This window comes from Saccostrea cucullata, unplaced genomic scaffold, assembly GCF_032062105.1.
Source record: "Saccostrea cucullata isolate Sc308-1 unplaced genomic scaffold, CSIRO_AGI_Scuc_v1 ctg1558, whole genome shotgun sequence".
In the NCBI taxonomy this organism is placed as follows: Eukaryota; Metazoa; Mollusca; class Bivalvia; order Ostreida; family Ostreidae; genus Saccostrea; species Saccostrea cuccullata.
The window spans coordinates 27,438-49,947 of NW_026933071.1; the positions used below are offsets into that span (position 1 = coordinate 27,438).

A 22,510-nucleotide genomic window follows, 5' to 3' on the forward strand; every position below is an offset into this window, starting at 1 on the left:
TTGTTCGGTTTCAGCTGTGCAAAAATACTGTTTAACACGGCATACATATCTTTAATGAAGGCTGTTATCTCTAGATCATTTTTATAAAACAAAGAATATTCAAAATGATGACTTTAAAAAAGAGTGTAAAAATCCATGTAACATCCACTTTTTCTTAAAGTATCTGCACTGGCTTAAATATTCTTTTCGGGGTACACACATAAATATCTAATAAGTTAAGAGTTTATTAAACAAGGACGTCATAAAAAGATAAGATAAAAGTAATACATAAAGTGGTTTTTCCAAAACGTAAATAAAGTGCAAAGTTTGAATGACATTGAGATTAAATACTGTGCATTATCTTCATATTACGTACACAATTTTATATTCAAGATAAAAAAATGACAACTAGTATTATGATGCTTAAAACAACAAGTCAAATGAAATGGAAAGGTATAAACAAATAAAACAATTAAACAAATGCTACAATTTGTACGGGTAAAAGATAAAATTAACCACAATGTAACTCCAGAAGAATTTATATGCACCCGTAAACGAAATTTTGGGTATAACGTTTTTGCCTTGCTCGTCTGTCCAAACTGAAGCTTTAACCTTCAAAATAACTTTTGAGTGTATGGGGCTATGGCTTTCATATTTCATAGGTGTTTTTCTTGTGACAAGACCTTTCCTTTGGGTGCCATCAATTTGACCTCTTGACCTTGGAATTGGACCTACATTTACAAAAAATACCACTCTTTTACTTTGACCATAACTTTAAAACGGTTGGAGCTGGGTCTTTCATAATTCTCATATGTATTTTGTGCGACAAGTCCTTTCATTAAATTTAAACAACTTTAAATCTTTGACTTAGGTAGATTTATCTACATTTGAAAAAAATAACCTTCGCCATAACTTTTTAATGGTAAGGGCTAGGGATTTTAAGCTCCAAATATGTCATCTTTGTGACAAGACCCTTCCGTACACTTTGACTCTTTGCCGTTGATTAAGGAGTTTTGTATTCTTTTTAAAAACTTTAATCATGGCCATATCTTTTTAACGGTACCAACTAGGGCTTTCAAACCTTAAAAATGTAATCCTTGTGACAAGACTTCTTTAGAAAACAACAACCTTGATTCTTTCACCTTGACCTAGTAGACTAGTTTGACTTACTTTTGAAAAAAAATTTTCTTTGGCCATAACTTTTGAACAGGTGGTGCTAGGGCGGAAACATTCATATCTCGTCCACCATCCTATAAATATAACATGTAAGAACTTATCTGATCATTCTTGGAACATGACAATGTTATACTGATTAAACCCTCTATTGTTTCTAATTTAAAAAGCTAATGAAAATGCAACTGAAAAGACTGCTGACTCATTAGCATTTCTACACATAAAAGTTATAAAGAGTGACCATATTTTAATGTTTAGAAAAGCTGAGAATAATCTGCCCTTAAGATGATATCGCTGTGCAATGTTATTATCGTCCAAAGTACACGAATCATCTGATTAGTGTGAAATGACTTATCTTTTTTTTTTAATTTAACCACTTTATTGTTAAAATGCGATAGAATCTATCATAATTTTCATTTGGTACAACGAGTATCGTATTTCGTAATCCACCACTTTAAAATTACTAAAAAGTAAAGCATTGGACGTTTTATTTATATCTTTTTAATGAATATTGTCCTTTTAACGAAACATAATGGACACACAACTTAATGAGGAAGACAAAACCACTCTGCTGCAATGGATAGGCGTAGAGGCTCCGCTTTCGTTATTATACAAGATGAGTCGTGATGGATGTAATCCATGGACGTTTCATACCAAATGCGACTGTAAAGGTCCAACTATAACCGTCATGTACAATGGCAACAACACTGTGTATGGGGGATACACTTCACAAAACTGGAACAGCTCAAGTAATGGCTATTTTGCGTGGGACCAAAGGGCCTTTCTTTTCAAGTTGCGATACAACGGGAAATCTGTCGCGAAAAAATATCCAATCAAAGCAGACAAATGTGGATATGCAATATATTGCAGAAACAATTACGGACCATCATTTGGTGAGTCGCATGATTTGCCATATTTCGAAAAAGACATAAGCGCTTCTAATGGAGTTTACCAACTAAATAGATGTAATTACGGCAATGATTCTACAACTTATATCATGGGAGGAGACGAGGAGGAGGCCATTTATAATAACGAGGCTTCTGTCCGAGATCTAGAAGTATATCAAATTGATGGTAAGCTCACTATAAATATTGTTAAATAACAAATTGTGAATGGGTATGGAATCAGATACGCCCGTGCAACTTATAACAGCATCATCGTACGATCGAAATTTTAGTCTGGTCCGATTTATAAAAAAAAATACTTCTAACGGCAAATAATTATTATTTGTTCCAGCATAGTTTTTTAAAACCTATTTCGAGTATGCTGAATCCGAAAAAATATGCTGGGCTTCATGATAATGGCGTTAAAGAGGTCAAAATGGCGATTCAAAATAGCGGACATCAAATTTTTCTAATTGTCTCTTAATGTCGTTCAAAAACGAGAAATAATGTGTGATTTCTCACAGAGTGTAATAAAACTATAAATTGATAATAGAATGCTGACTTAATTTGCCCTGTGAATTTCTGAAAACTGAAACAGCATAGTTTTAGAGAGCGCAGCGAGCTCAGTAGACTAACGTGTACGAACAGAGAAAATTCAGGTTGAAATCTGCACATTGTTCCAAGAAATTTTCATGAGTCCACGTGAAAACATTCTTCAATCCCAATAATCCTTTGCGGTGCATAACAACATGGTGGCTAAAACATAGCAACAACTTACTTGAAAAAAATTACAAACAACGATTTAATGCAATCTCCATGCCACAAAACTATCATTTGCATTCTAACTCAACAGGACTTTTTATTTGACGTCATACTTTCGTCACTTAACAACTCGTGTATTTCCGATTTTGTCGGAAACTTCCGAAAAGTTCGGAATCTCGATCCCGATGGCTGGGAAGTGATTTTTTTTAAAATATTTTTTTTTTCTTCTTTTTTAATGAACTGAGGATAGGCAATGCAAGTCAAAGCGGTGTAGGCCTAAATGTTTTTGATAGTAATTTACTGGGCTCGCCCCAAAGTTCGCACCGTAGAACATATTAGTTAATGCATAAAATATCACTGAGATCTCTGGTGACTGCTTATCTATCAAAAATGACGTCATTTTCTGGCTAGTCAATGCATTATGGCGTCATGAAATGCGTCAATTTCCTCATATTCTGAAAAAGTCTACAAAAACGGCCAATTTTAAAGCAATTTTTGATATTTAACATAGAGCGCAACCTCTGATCTAAAATATGCAACTAGTAAATGATAGAACTGTTTCTGAGGATTAATGGACATGTTTTATTTTTTAGATCAGAGAGTGTGCTCATATTTCCTATTTACCTAAAAAGTCAAGAACATTGCAATTTCATAAAGCCAGTAGACCTGGACTTTTAGAAGAAAGTTTTTTATATGATATGAAAGCACAAAGTCTTTATTTCAATTTAGTACTTCAAATAGAAAATCAAGTGTTGATCAATAAATTGGTATACAATGTATCTACAGGGCCATTTTATGCATGAAATGAACCGACATTTTTTCTGAGTTAAACTAATAATGTCAGCATTCTATTATCATTTTTATAGTTTTATAACACTCAGTGAGATATTCACTTATTACTTTTTCCATTTTGAACGACATTAAGAAACAATTAGAAAAAATGGATGTCCGCCATTTTGAAGCGCCATTTTGACCTCTTTTGCGCCATTTTCATGAAGGCCAGCATATTTTTTTCGGATTCAGCATACTCGAAATGATTAAAAAACTATCCTGGACCAAATAATAATTGTTTGCCGTTAGAATTATTTCTAGCCTTCTTTTAAAAAAAATCAGGACCAGACTATTTGGGTTGATACGGTAGGGTGAAAGTCGTGATACGATGAGGCGAAAATGGTATTACGACGGTGCAACGGCACTGATGGAGGGATAGTGCGACGACGATGGCGCAATCTTTTACAATTTGCGCTATCACTACATCATGCAATCAAATCATGATCGTCACGGTATCACACCATCGATTAATCGCGTCATCTAACTATCGACCATAATTAAACAGTGGATTCATGTTATAGCGAAGAGCTATATATATCTCTTCAAATCGTTGCGTTAGGACGTGGTTGTTGTTAAAATGATATTGTTGTCAAATGTGCATGCTTAAAAATGACATAAATGTCTGATGAATGACTTATTTTGAAATATACAATAATATCTCTCTAAAGTCTCTATAAATTCAAATTCCTAATGTCGCCTAAAAATGTTCATATAAATTATGCTGCAAAAATTAAATTTTGCTAACATTATTGTTATATCGCAGACAAAATACTACATATTACATATATGCTGTAAACCAACTATAATTCGCGTAATCTTTTATTCGCGATTCGTCAGATTAAAATAAATCCGGGCGATTAATTTTTACGAATAAGGAAACATTTTCTACAAAAACAAAGCAAAAGAAATTATTCGCGGTGATTAATATTTGCGACTAATTGTAGGTCGCGCATCTTGCGAATATTTCTTGCACGCGAATGAAAGTTAGTTTACAGGATGCAAACCTCATAAAGACGATTTATCTAAATCAGATATGTTACATAAAAAAAAATAAATTACGACATGTAACAGTAATATGATATATTCCTGTTCCCCCTGTTTGGAAAGCGGGAGGGTATATGAACATCGTTATGTCTCTCTATCGACCATTCGTCTGTACATCCGTCCGTCCGTCCGCGCCGTCTGTTAGGCTTTGGGGTACCCATCTGTTATCCGTAACTCCTTTTATACCACTGAATAAACTTAAATAAACTTTTACAATTTCTTTGTAACAATTTGTTATTGTGACCTCTTATTTTACCTTTTGATTGGAAACATATTTTGGGTTTCTCATAGCAAAACATTGACACTGCCATTTTTCTATAATATTGAAGGTAAATAAAATTAAATGATATTTTCACAGTTTTTTTTTTTTGCATAATGCCATTGTGCGCCTCCTATTTTACACTTTGATACGACACTTTTTTCGTATCTCCTAGAGATAAACATGGACTTAACCATTATAATTTTATTGGCGGCGGGGGTTTTATTTAGTGAGCTCATTGCTCACATTACCTCTAGTTTTCAATATAATGTAATGTTTTAAATTTATTATTGATATTAATTCAAGTACTAGTTAAGAATATTTTTATTCTCAGACGATTTTGATAAATCAATGCACAAATGCATATTGTAAATGAAATATAAAATAATTGGCATTTAAAAATGTTTTATTTTACTAACATACAAAATGAATATATCAATTATTATTATTGTATTTATTATTGTATATGATCTTCAATGTAATTGCCAATCTAAAATGCTAATTTTTACGAATAACCAAGACAAAATATATAAATGATTACTATTGCACCATCGAGGTTTTGGTCAATTTTTACAGAAACGTGTAACCGCCTTGTGCATGTTGTGTTGCTGTGTTGCACTTCAATATGCCAAAAACATGTGTCATCTGCCATTTAATGCATATAATATCAGATATTTTTTGACTAATAAAATAAGATTAGAAAATCTCTTTGTACTTTGAATGGTTTATACCCGCCCTTTTAAAGCTTTGTGGACTTTAATCAAAGCTAGAGTACTGGAGCAATGTTGATATCGTGATTGTACGATAAAGACGAAGCTAAGCTCACATGAGGTTCATCGTGTTATCGCATCATCCTACTGTCAAGCCATCGCTTCATCATTCATTGATCGCACTGCAATGTCACGTAACCGCCTCAAGATGATAAAATAAAGTCAGTGACATCTGCCATTGAAATGTATTTGACATCAAAATTTTGTAGACTTTTACAGGGAAATTGAAACAATATGATATACTTTAGATAAATAAACCGCCCTGTTAAATCTTTGTTGACTTTGATCACTGTACAAAGATTTTTTGCAGTAACAATTGCTGCAATTAATGAATGCGTGGAGATATTTTAATAATTTTCATAATTAAATATAATGATACTAGTATTTTATAATGTAGATATGATCCCCTAATTTCATCAACATCACATCAATATTTTTGCAACTTTTTGTTAAGTAACAAGAAATCATAACTAAGTTGTAAGTCATGTGTTGCAGCAACAATTTAAATGTATCTAAAAAAATCATGACTGAATTTTTTTTAATTTTCATGTTAACTGCTTTTATCAACTGTAAGGCTGACAGAAAAAGATAAGATTGAAAAGCATTAGTACCTCCTCCCCCCTTATGGCATCAAGCAGAGGTTAAGGTTTGGTAAATGCAATTTACAAGCCAAGGTCAAGGTAAACAAATCAAAATTAATGTCATCCAAAGAAAGATATTGTCACAAGGGAAACACCCTTGAAAAGAAAACTGCACCAACCGTAAAAAATTATTGTAAAGTTCTTCAAAATTTTGTCAAATTTCAAGGTCAATGTCAAAGCGTAAAACTTTATGGCGTGATGAGTGCGTCTTGTCACGAGGAAACATGTGCAAGCTCTAACATTAACTGTTCAAAATGTTTTGGCAAAGGTTGAAATTTCAAAAGTATGTCCAACTCCAAGGTCAGGGTCAAAATTGTATCCACCGGATTGTCCTGTCACAAGACATATATCTGCGAAAACTCATACACGTAGTACGGTTTAAAAGTTATGTCCAATGTTATGATTTGTTTTAAATAGGTCAGACTCAAGTCAAGGTAACAAATATTTTACCCTAGAAAAGGGTTTGCAACAAGGTAAATGTATACAATTCTTGAATTAACGCTCGCTACGTGATCGGGAGGTCGTGAGCTCGAATCTCGGCCGCGACTGACCTAAGTCGATAAAAAATGGGTAGCAACTGTTCCTTCACCATGCGCTCGGCACTTTGAAGTGAAAGTTGCGGGTCCTTCGGATGAGACCTTAAAAACCGAAGTCCCGTGTCAGCGGCAGGTGTTGGCATGATAAAGATCCCTTACTGCTCAATGGCCCTGAGTGCCGAGTAAAGGTCAAAATTTGAAGCCCTTCACCGTATACGGTGACGTCTCCATATGAGTGAAAAATTCTCGACAGGGACGTTAAACAATATACAATCAATCAATCAATATAACTAACGGTTCAAAATATATACATGTACAAAGCTTGATTTTTTAGAAACTGCAGGATTAAGCTAGGGATCAAATATCTTTGTACATTGTAGGCCGTCTCACACTGTCACGATTTATGCTACGATTACCCACGAATTAATAGAATTTGAAAATCGCCGTTCATCGCAGGCTTAGTCTGGCGATTTTTACCTAGTACGTGAAATATTTTGCTGCTAAAACTGTGTGTCTGCAATGCCTGTGCGACAAAGAACAAAGTTTGTACGATTTAAGTACAAACTGAGGCGACAGTATTACAAACTGGCTACGATATTTCTGCGATTATGCAGGATTAAACGCGGTTACATGCGATACTTCTACGAAGGACTACGATATGCCACGTTAAAATACACAATATTCCTACGACTAATGGCGATTTCTTACGAATAATCATGTAATGCAATGCGTATATAGAGTAAAGGGAGATTTGTCTGAAATCATTACACACCATAGTTATGTTATTTGATCATGGTAAAAACTACATTGTGGATCTTTTGATTATGTTCAATCTCTTTACGAGTTTATTGTACACGGTGTTTATAGTTTCTGTTACACATGTAGTTTCAGTTTATTTCACTTTTCTAAACTTCTTTCCTTTTATTTTAGGTAGCATTTTAACATTGTTAACAGACACCATCTACCTTCATCGTATTAACAGGTAGTTCAATCGCACAGTTTTCATACAACACTTGCCATCAATCGTCCCTTTTCGTATCATATTCGCTGGAATGTCGTTCTGTGTTCTTATCAATTCGCAGAACACTCGCTATATCGCGTAGGACACTCTCAGTAACACGAGAGACACTTGCACAAACTCGAAAGACACTCGAAATAACTCGTAGGGCTCTTGTAGTGTCGCGAGTACTACAAAGTTCCACGAATGTCGCACGAACTTCGAAGATTTACTATGAATATGAGTACGAGTGCAGTGCAGATGCTGTGCAATTGTCTACGAATAATTAAAAATTGTGCTGTGACTACGATTGTTTTGAACATGCTCAAAACAAGTTTGGCGATTTGTTGCGATCCAACACGATTAAGGAAGATGTTCTACGAGTACTTCTGCGATAAATCCCGATTTGCTGCGAGTTTTGAATTCGTAATGAATCGTAGCTTTAAATCGTGACAGTGTGACACCGACTTAACAAGGGCCATGTTATAAGGAATTCACCTGTAAAATATGAAAGCCATAGATTTAACTAGCAAAAAAATGTATGGGCAAGGTCAAAGTTTTGGCTAGAGATCAACAAACAGACAGAAATGGCAAAAATATATGCCCCCTTATCTTTGATTATGAGGCATCATAAAGTGCAACTCAAACTATTCGATCCATTACATTAATTTTGCTAAACTTTATCAACTTTGATAGCATTTACATAAGAAATCGTGCAAGGCTCTGATTTAAGTAAGTTGCTTAGATAAAGTCGTCAAGTGAAGTACAGTTTCTGGATTTTGCAGCAGTATCTACGATGTGTCGCAATAATGTCGGCGATATTTAATTTAGCATTAGAATTTATATGCATTATTTTTGTGAGACATTGATGAACTTGAGTTTGAAAGGTTATAGTTTGTAAGTCATCCAAACACGTCAAATAAGTGTCAAATATATCGACAGTCTTATTTAAAGTCATCATTCCGAAAGTTCGTCGGTTGCTTCAATGACCTTGTCAGCAAATACAAATTATCATTGAGTCAAATGCTGACTGACGTTTAACATACTTATTGTTAATTCAATATTTATACACTGAATTGACGACGGTTTTATCTGTTCTTTCCCGATCATGACAAGGAACATACGGCTGGTGATACCGGTCGGCAGGGGATGCTCACTCCTTCATGCACCTGACCCCACCTCTAATGTTTCTAAGGTCCGTGTTGGCTCTGCTACTGTTTTCTATTGTTTTTGGGCTTTTGATCTGAAACATTGTTCGTTATCTCCACATGTTTCATCATTGAGTCAATTGCTGACTGACATTTTTCATAATAATTGTCAGTCGATTATTTATGCACTGAATTGACGACAGATTTTTTTGTTATTTCTCGATCATGACAAGGAGCACACGGCGGGTGTGTCCGGTCAGCAGGAGATGCTGAATTTCTCCATGGCACCTGATCACATCTCCGATGTTTGGAGTTCCGTGTTTGCCCTGTTCCTATTATATATTTTTAATGGACTTTTTCTCTTGAATACTGTTCGTTATCTTTGTTTCATTCTACATGAAAATAGACTACTTTTTCTTTCCTTTCAATATTTTATTGAAACTTCGACGTTTTATTTATTCTGTTATAATATAGTGTTTATATTTAATTGTTTCATGATTGTAATTTTTGTCCTTATTGTATATAAACTTGCAAAGAAGGCCCTTAGGAAGACTAGTGCTTGCACATATCAGGTTACCTATTATAAATACTGCATTTTTATTATTACATCGTTATTATTATTCACATTATCTCGCTATCAACTATTTAGTTAATGTTCGATAGTGCGATAGTGATATGTATTGTCCTATCCAGATTTCACAGATTGTAGTTAACTCCTCATTCTATTTAAAATCGATAGTAATTATTTCTTATATTTTTTTCATTTAATATAACGGCTAAAATTACTTAGTTTGTTGAAAGAAATTACAATTGATACAATTGAACTTTAACTTAATGTTGTCAAAAAAAAAAGGAAACTAATAGTTACCAGATTTTGTTCAACTTTGTCTTTATAGTATTCAATCAAAGATCAGAGTTCTGGAGGAAAACAAAGAAGTGGGACTCAGATGTATGTACACTGTTTTCATTCACAGAAACGTATATGCAGATTAATTTTACAGAGAACAAGTTTCACTAAGGCCTGTTTTAGCCCATGAATTTCTGTAAAATCAAAACAGTTCAATTTCAGTTGAAAATATATTGTTTAACTGTGTTCCCCGGAGACTGCAAATTTATTAAAAATGGCATAATTTTTCCAGCAAGTTCGGGCATAAAGACGCCAACAACTGGTCTTATTTTCTAAAAGCCTGAAAATCTCTTCAAAAATGGCCATAGATTCAAGTCCTTTTTTAATATTTTAAACAGACTTAAACTTCTTATCCAAAATGTTCAATTGTGAAAAGATAGAACTGTTTCAGAAGATTCAGCAGATTAGAAAAACTAAATCATTTGGAATGAGGAGAAGGCTCGTACCTCAATTTTTTTGATAATTGCACTCAGAATACTGAGACGAAATTGGTTTTGTCGTTAAGTTTAGAATAGAAAGTTTTATTTAATTTCTTAATCACTAAAAAGCATTGATTCTACGCTAATCTACGACCATTTAAGTAGATCTTAACTGCTGAAACTTTCATGGGGCTGGACAACAATTAAGGGATTGCCAGCTGTCATTCGCAACAAATTTTCAACCAATTAAATATTTTATTATAACAGTAACTTGATCTATTGACAGGAAACATAGGCGTCGGAACAGCGGGGGAGGAGTGCACGTTTTTGCAAAGATATACATAACATTTGCAATGAAATTGGGGTCTATCTTTTTTGTAGGTTAAGCCTCCCCCTTTCAATACCGCCCCCGGTTTCAAATTGCTTCCGACGCCCACCTACCTGATCAAGCGAGACAAGCTTTAAGAGGCTTTCAATAAAATGAGAAAAGAAGAAATCTAATATGATGCAAAATTCGAATTATTTATTGATTGCTCAACAAAAACTGGCCTTTCATGGAACATTTTTTTTTGCGCAATGATATAAATCACATGTATTTAAGAAGAAGAGATTCAGAGTCGTCGCTTTAGATCACACGGAAACGTATTTTAGTTTATGACACTGTGCATCATAATTGTTGATAATGATGGTGCAGTTCAGTTTTGCGTTTGAAGATGATTCTCTAACGAATGTTGACTGAAGAAATGATGAATTTGCTGAGATTGTCGACATCAAAGTTGAGAAACTGGCGGGTAGCGGATTTTAAGTTAACTGGTAAGTCGAAACTGGACAAACGACATGTTTTTCTGTGTTTACAGTATTTTCTTTATTTGATAGAATGTCACTCATGGTTTTTTTTACTTCAATTGAGGCATTGGCGTAATTGTTGATTATTTAGACGTTGATAATTCGTGACCAGTTAATTGTTGAATGGTTGAAGGGGTATATACTGTTCACAGCATGAAGCAAATTGAATATCCATGAAATCGTTTATTGATAATTGCAATATAAAACGGATTTTTAGGAGTCGTGGAAGCGGGCGGCCTGTGGCATCTCAAAGCCTTACAAACAGTAATCGGGCAGCTCCTAGGACCTTCTGGGTTTAAGTTCTGTTTCGGACGGAAAGCTCTAAGATAAGTATTTTCATCTTTTCTTTCTCCAATTTCCAGATATTCCCTTTAATTTTCATTCTTTAATCGCTTGATGCATATATCACCCCATCTAAGTTAATGGTCATCCGTCCCTCCTCGAATTCCGAACATCTTGGTATTATGTACTAACATTTTGTTTAGCAATGCCTTTGGGCTGTCTAGACCAATGCATCCTTTCTTTTGAAAAAAAGCTTCTTTTGTTCTGCTGCATTTGGTTGGAAATGAAAGCTTAAGTGAGCTTTTCTGATCACATTATGTCTGAAGTCCGTCTTTCTGTGACTTCTGCTCCAGAACCACCATGCCAATTTAAAATAAACTTAGCATAAAGCATCCTTGGGTAAAGGGGATTCGAAAATTTCCCAAAATGAAGGGCCACGCTCTTATTCAAAAGGAGATTCAAATATGGTGAAAATTTGTTGGAATAATTTAAAATTCTTCTTCTCAAGAAAAACTGTGCCGGGAAAGTTGAAACTGCAGGGGGAAATAACCTCTGGCAGTGTAGGTTTACGTTTGTTCAAACCATGACCCCCGGGGGAAGGATGGGGCTATAAAGAATGAAAAAAATACATAAGAATATATAGGGAAAATCTTTAAAATTCTTTTTTCAAGAACAACAAAGCCATGGTTGGTCATGTTTATATGGAAGCATTTCCATGTTACGTAGATTTTAATTTCTTGAATTCATGCCCCAAGGGTGTAAGATGAAGCCACAGAGGACAATCAAAGATTTACATGGGAATATATAGGAAAAAGTTTTAAAGATTTTCTTCTCAAGAACAGCAAACCATTGATTGGTCTTATTTGTATATAAGCATCCCAAGGTGCTGAAGATTCAAATTGATTCAAATCATGACAAGGAGATAGGTAGCGACCACAATAGATGATCATAGCTTTTCATATAAATGCATATGTAGGAAATATCGTTAAAAATCTTCTTTACAAATACAGGAAAGCCATGATTAATCATTTTTATATTAATGCATTCTCAGGTAAAGAAGATAAAAGCGGAGGGGGAGGGGGGGGGGGTCGGGGCAACATTCGTCGATCAATATTTTACACATAAATATTTAGGAAAACGTTTTTTAAAATAAACTCATGATTAAGAAATCCATGATTGGTTATATTTATATGGAAGCATCCTCAGGTAGTGTATATTTTGATTTGTTCAAATCAAGACAGGGGTGAGAGGGGGTGGGGGGGGGGGGTTACGGTGTTACCATAGTGTAACTTCAAAGAAAGTGGAGATAAAAGGCCATAGTTATTCAAAGAATTAATAGGGAAGGTTCGTTAGTAAATATAAATTCAAGTTTTTAAGTTTGTTTAATTCATAGCCCTCTTTTTATGCCCACCCCCTTGAAAAAGGGAAGCATATTGCTTTCCTGCTGTCTGTCGGTCTGTCTGCCTATCGGTCCATCATTAGTTTCCGTTCAATTTCTTTGCAGAGGTAGCATATATTGAAATGAAATTTGGTATACAGATTTTTCATAATAATATCTTGGTCAAGTTTAAATTTTAGTTACGATAGAACCATGGATCTTTTGTATTTTCAGGCCTCTCGTTTTGAAAAAAAAAAGTTCTGCTTATCATAAATTCCTTGTCAGATACTAAACTAAATGGGTATTTTTTCTCCCGCAGATACCAGTAAATAGATCTGTGATAACTTGTCAAAGTATCGGGCTCATGGTCTGCACCATCTGCCTTTTAAATGGAGAGAAGAAAAGAGAAAAGAGCCTAAATAGTTGTCCAGCCGGCTAGGATCAATCCTAATGAAGCATGGCACGGGTTTCCTTCCTTTAATCTTGCTGAATGAAAGTTTCGGAGATAACGAACTGTATTCAAGCTCAAATGTCCATTAAACAATACAAAATAGAAACAGAGAAAACTCGGACCTCCGAAACATCAGAGGTGGGATCAGGTGCCATGGAGAAGTGAGCATCCCTTGTCGACCGGTCACACCCGTCATGTGCTTCAAGTTTATCCAAAAATAACGGAACATTTAATTTGTCACCGATTTAGTGTGAAAATAAAGGACTTACAATCAATATTTAAAGCATCAGTCAGCATTTGACTAAATGATTAATTTTATTTGCTGACAAGTTCTCTCTATCGATGATGGAGCTTACGATATGCTGCCTTTAAAAAAGACTACTGACATTCTTGTTTCATCAATTAAATTGTCAATAATTAATCTCGTTTTAGAAATTGTACATAAATAGAGCATGTTCTTGCGTATTGAATCAACTGAGAGAAATTAATTCAAAATTAACTCCAGGCTTTCCGATATCAATGACGGCTGTTTTTTTTTTTTTTCAATAAAAATGGAATTCTTAAATTTACTTACCCGGTCATTGGTCATTTGCAATATTATATTGTTGAAACACATTCTGATTGCACACACAAGAACTCTGAAGTTGACATTAAAAAGATGCATGAGTTTCTGGTTGACAATATCTACGTGGTTTTTGGAAACCAGGTCTTCTCATAAACTATTGGAATTCCAATAGGTACGAATTGCGCTCCGTTATTAGCAGGCATATTTTCGTATTCATATGAAGCAGAATTTGTGAAAAATCTTATGCGAGAAAAGAAGAAAACACTTGCTGTGGTCTTTAACTCGATATGTAAATATATAGAAAACGCACTGTCAATTAACAATGGTGATCCATATGCTGATGTCGATACGGTATTTCGAGAAGCTTGAGATGAAAGATACTAATGAGTCTGATACATCTGTTTCAATTTAAGCTGACTGATGTTTTTCATGCTAATTGTTAGTCCATTATTTATACACTGAATTGACGATAGATTTTCCCGTTATTTCCCAATCATGACAAGGAGCACACGGCTGGTGTGACCGGTCAGGAGGGGATGATCACTCCTCCATGGCACCTGATTCCACCTCTGATGTTTATAAGGTCCATGTTTGCTCTGCACCTATTTTGTATTGTTTAATTGACTTTTGATCTTGGATACTGTCCGTTATCTCCATACATTTATATTTCATTTAAGAATATCGTCTTAAGAAAAGGAACTATGAGTATAAGTTGGGTTACTACATGTAGAATAAATTTTGAAGTTTTTCTAAAAAACAATTTACATATTTCGCCTTACAAACAAAGGAAATGTTTTTACCTGCTTTGTCAGCAGGGACCAGTCATGTCACGTAATCTATCTACTTCTTTTATCACTTCTGGATTGTTGAATACAAAAGGATAGATGGATCTAATATTTTAAACTTTTAACTAAATCTATTTAACGATTATTACATAGATCTGATACATTTAATTCATAACGTCTTCTTTCTCATAGTTGGCCCATCACTGGTGTAATCCTCTACAGAATCCATAATATTTATAAAATTCCAACACCGGATCGGTGTTCCATATATTTAGAACAGTTTAAAATTATTTATGTAAGGTTCTCGTCATTAACAATAGTTACGTCACCTGTAATAACGTGCCCAGAAGGATTATAGTTATAGGGTAAAGAAGAATATGAACACGATGGAGGATTATGCTTCAGATATTCGATATCTAGGCACTGTAATGTTTTCTTATAAAGTACTTAATTAAAATGTTTTGAAGCAATAGTCGATGTATATTTATAGAAAATACAAGGTATATAAACTAAACGATATGGAAGAAAGTCATATCTAAATGCAATTTCGCGCCGTTATTAGAAGATCTATTTTGTATATATATGAACCAGAATGTTTTTCTGAATCTTAAACGTGAAAAGAGGAAAACACTGGCTGTAGTCGTTATTTCGACATACAGATATTTATTGACGACGTATTGTAATTTAACAACGGTTATCTCCATTCTTATGCCGATATGATATATAAGTTGAGTCAAAAGATACCGCTGAGTCTGATACATTTGTTTCATAATAGGATCTTTAACTTGAAAAATACGTTAATGGTATTCTAACAACCAAGCTCTATGATAAACGATAATTTAACTCTTGAAGCGTTAGCTTCCCCTGCTTAATATGTCAACAAACCTCCATCACCGGTATTCGGGGATTATATCTCTTAGTTGACTTGATATGCTGGAGCGTGCTCTATGGTGTACAATTTCTAAAACGAGGTAAATTATTGAGAAATTAGTTGATGAAACAAGAATATCAGCAGTCATGTTTAAAGGCATCCTTTCTTAAGTTCTTTGGTCGATACAAATACCTTGTCAGCAAATAGAATTATCATCGAGTCAAATGCTGACTGACGTTTTTTCATATTAATTGTAAGGTCATTATTTACACAATGAATTGTTGAAGGATTTTTTCTGATCATGACAAGGAACACAAGACTGGTGTGACCGGTCGGCATTACAGTCAATTCTCGAATTATCGCCATTCGATTCATCGCCATTTTCGCTATACCGCCATGATTTGCCAAGAACGTTTTTCCTGCTATATAAAATTCTCTTTATAACGCCAAATTCGCATACCGCCATCCGCCACCCTGTTTTCACAACAAACGTCCATTTTTAAGTGTCAATTATCTCGATATACCGCCACAGGTGCATGTGGTCAGTGAAGCGCGGCTAATTGGTTGACGCTATCCCTGTTGTAAAGCATGCAAAGCCAGGCAAGGTACATGCAATTAAATAATTAAATAAGAATTAAATAAACAATGATTTCAACATGAACTGTTATGATAATTTTGTTTTCTGTTTAATAAAAATCATTTAGTGACGGCTTTGCCACGAAGGCGGTCGTTGTTTAAGAACACAGATAACGATATTATTTTGATGATCTCTGCTTTAAACAATGCAAAATTTGCTTAAAAAATAATTATACGGTATAAATTGTGAACGTTTTATTAACAATGATGCCTTAAACAATGAATTTATTCAAGAATTCATTTTACATATTATCGGCAATATATCACGACGATCAACCCAGCATTTTTTTTTCAATATCAGTCGTGCAGATTTACATGCATCCACATGTGCTTGTCTTTATTTCATAACTGCACATTTTGTTTTAGCGAAATTGTACATAAAAAATTACTTGAAGTATTTTAAAACTTAGAAATATGTTTTAATATGTACATGTACATATAATAATGAGAATAGAAACGCTAAATTGTATTTCTAAGAACGGTAACTCTACTTCTGGTTTCCTAAACGATGGGAAATTCAATTCATCGCCAAATTCGTTATACCGCCATGATTTCTAAATTACAAAAGGTGGCGGTTTATCGAGAATTAACTGTATATTTATATTCAATCCAACTTTCTGATATACATCACATGTACATGTACGTAATTATGGTTTTTCATCTTTGACATGTTATATACATGTACTTTGTACAATAAAAAAAGCTATATGTTACTATGTCCAAATTGTGAGTTCTGTTTTTATTTTGCTTTCAATTGAAATGAATATATGAAAAAAAAAGTACTGAATAAATTGAAAGTTAATTACAATCGGTGGGAAACAATCCTTTTGAAATAAAATTACTTTTTGTTTCTATGGATATGTAAATATTTATTTGACCGATATATTGTTCTTTTTCTAGAAACCGTTTAGGGATAAGAATAAGATTTTAAAGATTTATAAAAATTGGTTATCCGGTTGCTGAAAAAAAAAAATGAGATTTTAGGTTTTAATTTCTGTTCATTTTTCGTATGTTTCAATTGATACATCTGGACACTTCTTTGAAGAGAGGACACTTGTAGCATTGTGTCGCCCCCTTCAACCTCATAACATAAGTCCAGTCATACTGACATAGTTGCGTAAGAGGGAAAATTGGCACTAGAGGAAATCGTACTCTATAAATACTTAACAGAGTATAATTTCCCCAAGAAAAATTGAATGTGGTATGGGATTTCTGTGGGTGACATCTTACCCTAATATTATTTTTCCGTGGGGAAAATCCCACTCTAGAGCTAGTTCTCTGGAAGGAGATTGGTTGAAATGCAAGTGGTACATGTAATTTGTTTTTAATGCACATATTCAGGTCAAATTCCACAAACTTTTTTCAAGGGTGCTCTAGGCCTTATTTTAACTTATGTGGGCAAAACATTGCGTTTTAATTTCTTTTCTATTAAACATTTATACGTTTTGTCTCCCCTCAATTTTTTTTTTGTTTTAAGACAATTGAATGTGAGAAAAAAATTGTCTATCACTGTTTAAACCGCGCTTAGAAAATAAACACTTCCGTTATGTGCTTTGATCTAAACATATATAAGATTGTGTTTAACTGCTAAATATTTGTGTCTAAACGTGTGTTTTATCTAAATGGTGTTAGATTTAACAAATGTTTAGATATAAGTGTTTAAAATTGAACACTTTTCTGTGAAGTGCAGAGTTATCTTCCCGGAAATGACGCATATAAATTCGAATGATAAATAGAGCGGTTATCGAAACAAAGAAAATCCCAATGTAAGCTAAAGAAGATGGATTAAAGGAAGTGAATGCTTATCAAATTAATAATCATGAAGAGATTGTGAAATGAAAATGCAATATTACTACGATAAAAGGTATGTTTACTATTATTTTTTAAAAAATTGACCACGATGGGCTACATAAATAGACATGCGGTTACACAAGTAGTTGTAGATCAAGATTACCTTCGGTTATTTTGCATTCCTGAAATATAGAAATTACTACATTATATAGAATGTCATTTATAATATCAATATCGGTATTAGTACTTCATGTATTTAGTGGTTAAATGATAATAAATAAAAGTAGCACAATAATAGCTATCAAACATATGAACAACTGCATTAAACTCCAGCGAGTGAGGAGCATATTTAAATAAAATTTTAATTTCTCTCTTACAAGATCTGGTCCACATGGAACTTAAAAGAAAAAGCATACGTATCAGAGGAAATGCTGTCATCTCCAAGTTCACAATGACATGCCATTGTTATTACATTTTTCATCACTTCTTACTCTCTAGAGGAATGTGAATTTTGTGAAGTCTGCTATTTGTTATACCTTTGAAAAATCCAAAAACATTCTTATATTATGGAAGTGGAAAGCTTACTGACGGTCACGGATAACAACAAAATTATGCATGTGTTGTTCAGTCACAGAATTGCTGGAAGTTAAACTTGATACAGATATGGGGAATAAATGCTTGCTAAGCTGATTAAAATTAAAGCCAGCGTGTAAAAATATATATTTTAACATATATGTATATTTGATTTAAAATTCTTTATAATAAATCCATATTTGATTGTTCCTTGAATAAAATTAAACTGTAAACAATTGTTATATTTTTAATTTTTTGGCAGGAAGACAATTGAAACATCCAAGTTTTTAATTTGTAAACATGCATGTATTATAAAATGTTTTAATAAGTTTTTAAAATCTAAATATAAGGGAGGGTTGTCCGGAAAGTTCAAGGACAACATTGATTATTACTGACATACATTGTTAATATATATGAAACTATTATTTTTATTAAATTCATGTTTCATTTTATTAACATGTACGTTTTCAACAAAAACAATGCATAAATAGTTATATTATTATCAGATTAAAAAAGACACTTATTCATACCCGGAGCACAAAAATGAAAATTCTTGACATTACCCGACGTCAAAAGCGTAATACGAGTACATGATACTTTTCTCAACATAATCACCGTTGAACTCAATAAATTTTAATGCGCTTTAACCAGTCATTAATATGGGTTTTTTTTGTTATTTTAACAATGCCTGTCTCATATCATCCAACCTTTATCCGCTTAAAAACGATTTATTTACGGTTATTACGGAAATACAGTAAAGTAACGTTACAAAATTCATTTTTACAGCACTATAATCTCAGAATGACGGTTTTCTTTCACGCATGTCATCCTGTTTACTGTCTTCCCTCTAAAAATATTATATGCCTCTTTAATACTAATATACGGCTTCTTTTGCTATGTTTTTCCAATTGTATACAAAATCTATTGGTCTTAATAGGTGTTCATCCGATGTATACTTAGAATTTTATCACTTCTCACTGCTCCACCTATTCCGAAAACGTCCCTTTTTGAACAATTCCATCCGTCTTAGTATGTTTCAACTTTGATTGCTTAGCCATTTTTCAACTTTGAGCTTACAAATTTTGCAGGTTTGATGTGATAACTTCTGTCAACCTCATAATGTAAAAGTCATCCAGATTTCCGCAGAATTTTATAGAATACAAATGATATCTATAAAGTGATAAATAATTTTTTAATGAAAATTTTGCCGTGCTCCGGGTCGCCATACCAAGTCTAATTATTAAGCCTAATTGTAATTAAAAATTTGAAATTGAATAAGATTTTACATTTCTCAATTCAAATTTAGAAAAGGATTAGAAATATGCTAATAATAAATATCAATGACACAACTTTTATTTAATTCTTGGCTTGTCCACAAACTTTGCCGATAACCCTCGTAAGTGTTTGGGCTCTAAACACTTTCCGTTACATGTGATGAAATTCAATGTGTTTAGAATTTCAATGCATAAAAAAAGTGTGACAGGAATGTGCTTATCATCTAAACATATCTTTTTACTGTAATATCTGTGGTTTACAACTTTAAACTACGTTATATTTTAAACTACTTTAGACAAGGGACCTCGGTTTATACGGTCTCATGCGAAGGACTGGTCTCAACGTCCCGCAGTTGGATTAGAAACCGCGACGTCAGGATCAACTCTACATTGCGACACACATTAGCAAACGCTCTAATAACTGACCTCGCGGACGCTTGAATCATGTATCACAAATGTTTTAAATAAATAAAAAAAACACTAAGTTTAGATATATTTGTATTTCGTGACCGTGATGGCAGATCAGTCTACAATAAAAGGATGTGTGTTATGTGTGATCCAAGAAAAGGAGGAGCATTAACCATGATTCACAATTTTATTTAAAGAATAAACGAAAAAATCCTATCGTTAGATGAATTTCAAGCGACTTATTAAAAGGGGAATTTGCAGTGCTAATTATTAATTTAAAAGACATAGTAGTTGTTTTAAATGCTTTTTGCATACTAAGAGAGAACTTTGAGCATCCGGGGGTCCTTGTTTTGGTAAAGTTCAAAGGACTATTTGTATTTGTATTTTTATAAAAGAAAAAGTCGAAATATAGTGCATCTTAGCTTATTTTAAATGCATGTAATTAATAAACGAACTATATATATAGTCATCATCAATAACAATCATCATAAAATACACGAACAACTTTGTACGCAGTTAATTTTATGCATGTATGTCTTCTCTTGTTTAATTTCTATTTTAAAAACTATACTACATTAACACAAATACAAAATTAATAAAAGATACATCTATCATTCATTTAGAATTTTAATATAAAATCTTGAATAAAAAGTAAAATTGTGGAATTCACACTATAAATTATGATTCTTTGAACTTGTTGATGCATCGTTTTTTTTTTTTTTTTTTTTTGAAAACGTAGCCAAATTATTGACCAACAATATTGCCATTAAAGGGAATTTATTTTCAAAACTCAAATTCAGCGAAATTCAAACTCACTCCAAATTTTTAGAATAGATTTCTAAGGGAACAGAAGAGTAAGCTATAACTAATATTTTCCATGCTCCAAATCTATATTTTGTATGGAAATTAAAACGTTGAAAACCCTGTTTTTAAAGAGTTACCACTAGATTTGGATATTTTATTATATAACGGTAATCTAACAACCAAGCTCTATGATAAACGTGATGACTTAAACTATTCTATTGTCAACTTCCCTTACTTATGTATGCAACAATAAACTTTCATCACCTGCATACGGCGTTTATACATGTATATCTAAATTGCACAAGAACATGCTCTACGTATGAACAATTTCTGCAAAGAATTAATTAATCACAAAGAAGTTGATGAAACAAGAAATTCAGCAGGCACGTTTAAAGTTATCATTTTGTCAATTCTATTTTCGAAACAATGACTTTGTCAGGAAAAACAATTTATCATTGAGTAAATGCTGACTGACTTTTTCATACTAGTTGTTAGTCCATTTTATACACACTGAATTGAAGACGGATTTTTCTTTTATCTCCCGCGGGTGTGACCGGTCAGCAGGGGATGCTTACTCCTCCATGGTACCTGCTCCCACCTCTGATGTTTTGGAGATTATGCTTTATTTTTATTATTTTTATGGACTTAGATATTGAATGCTGTTCGTTATCTCTTTCATTGGAGAAATGAATGGAGATAATAACAAAAAATAAAATGGATGAGGAAGTGGTTAATCTAGACATGTTTCAAAAACAAATTTCATCAGATTTCAGGAAAGGGTAGATTTCGGCTCATACCGCACTTACTTCTTTATCTTGATATAGCATTAATCTTCTTTATTGATTATTTTCACCAGTACTGTCAGGAACTGAAGGAATACGTTCAGAACTTTTGTCCCTACGAGAAGACTAGTGTTGACAAAGCGAAGATTCTTCTACTGGGAGAAGTTGGATCTGGAAAGTCTAGTTTCTTCAACACAGTAAATTCCATCTTTGCTGGTTTTGTGACATTCCAAGCTATTTCTGGTTCAGCACAAAAAAGTCTTACTAATACGGTAAAGTTCATTATCTATTTGTATGGTTAAAATATCTAATTTTTTTAAAAAATTTTTAAAGAAGATACTGGAGTAGCTTACACATGTTATATCATATTAAAATGACCTTGTCAGGGGAATTTGTCAACAACATTTTCAAATCAAAAACCTATATTGACCCCACCTGAATTCTTTTGAACCTTGATTCATGAAAGATGTCTAATGGCCAAAAATGATCACTCCTGCTTCATTTACGATGACTTCTGTGGCTGATATATGAATATCCAGTCGACGAAACGTTTTAACGGTGTAGGATTAAGAGATATGAAATAATTAATTTAATCCATAAACTCACTTAAAATCGATATAATAACCTATATTCAACATAAAATCCATGGTTTTCAACGCACATGCATGTCTTTATTCAACAAATTGTAAATTTTGGCCTTTTGAATTTACAAGG

The 22,510-nt window shown here is 33.3% G+C and overlaps 1 protein-coding gene across 1 annotated transcript in view; it reads left to right on the plus strand.

Annotated features, from left to right (window-relative positions):
• The first annotated feature begins 1,684 nt into the window (after nucleotides 1–1,684).
• The window catches only part of LOC134237208 (interferon-induced protein 44-like), a 28,220-nt gene continuing 7,394 nt past the window's right edge, over nucleotides 1,685–22,510 (plus strand). Inside the window, exons 1-2 of the mRNA XM_062719312.1 lie at nucleotides 1,685–2,209; nucleotides 21,871–22,068. Coding sequence (XP_062575296.1) covers nucleotides 1,685–2,209; nucleotides 21,871–22,068 — 723 coding nt within the window. The remainder of the gene's footprint in view (nucleotides 2,210–21,870; nucleotides 22,069–22,510) is intronic.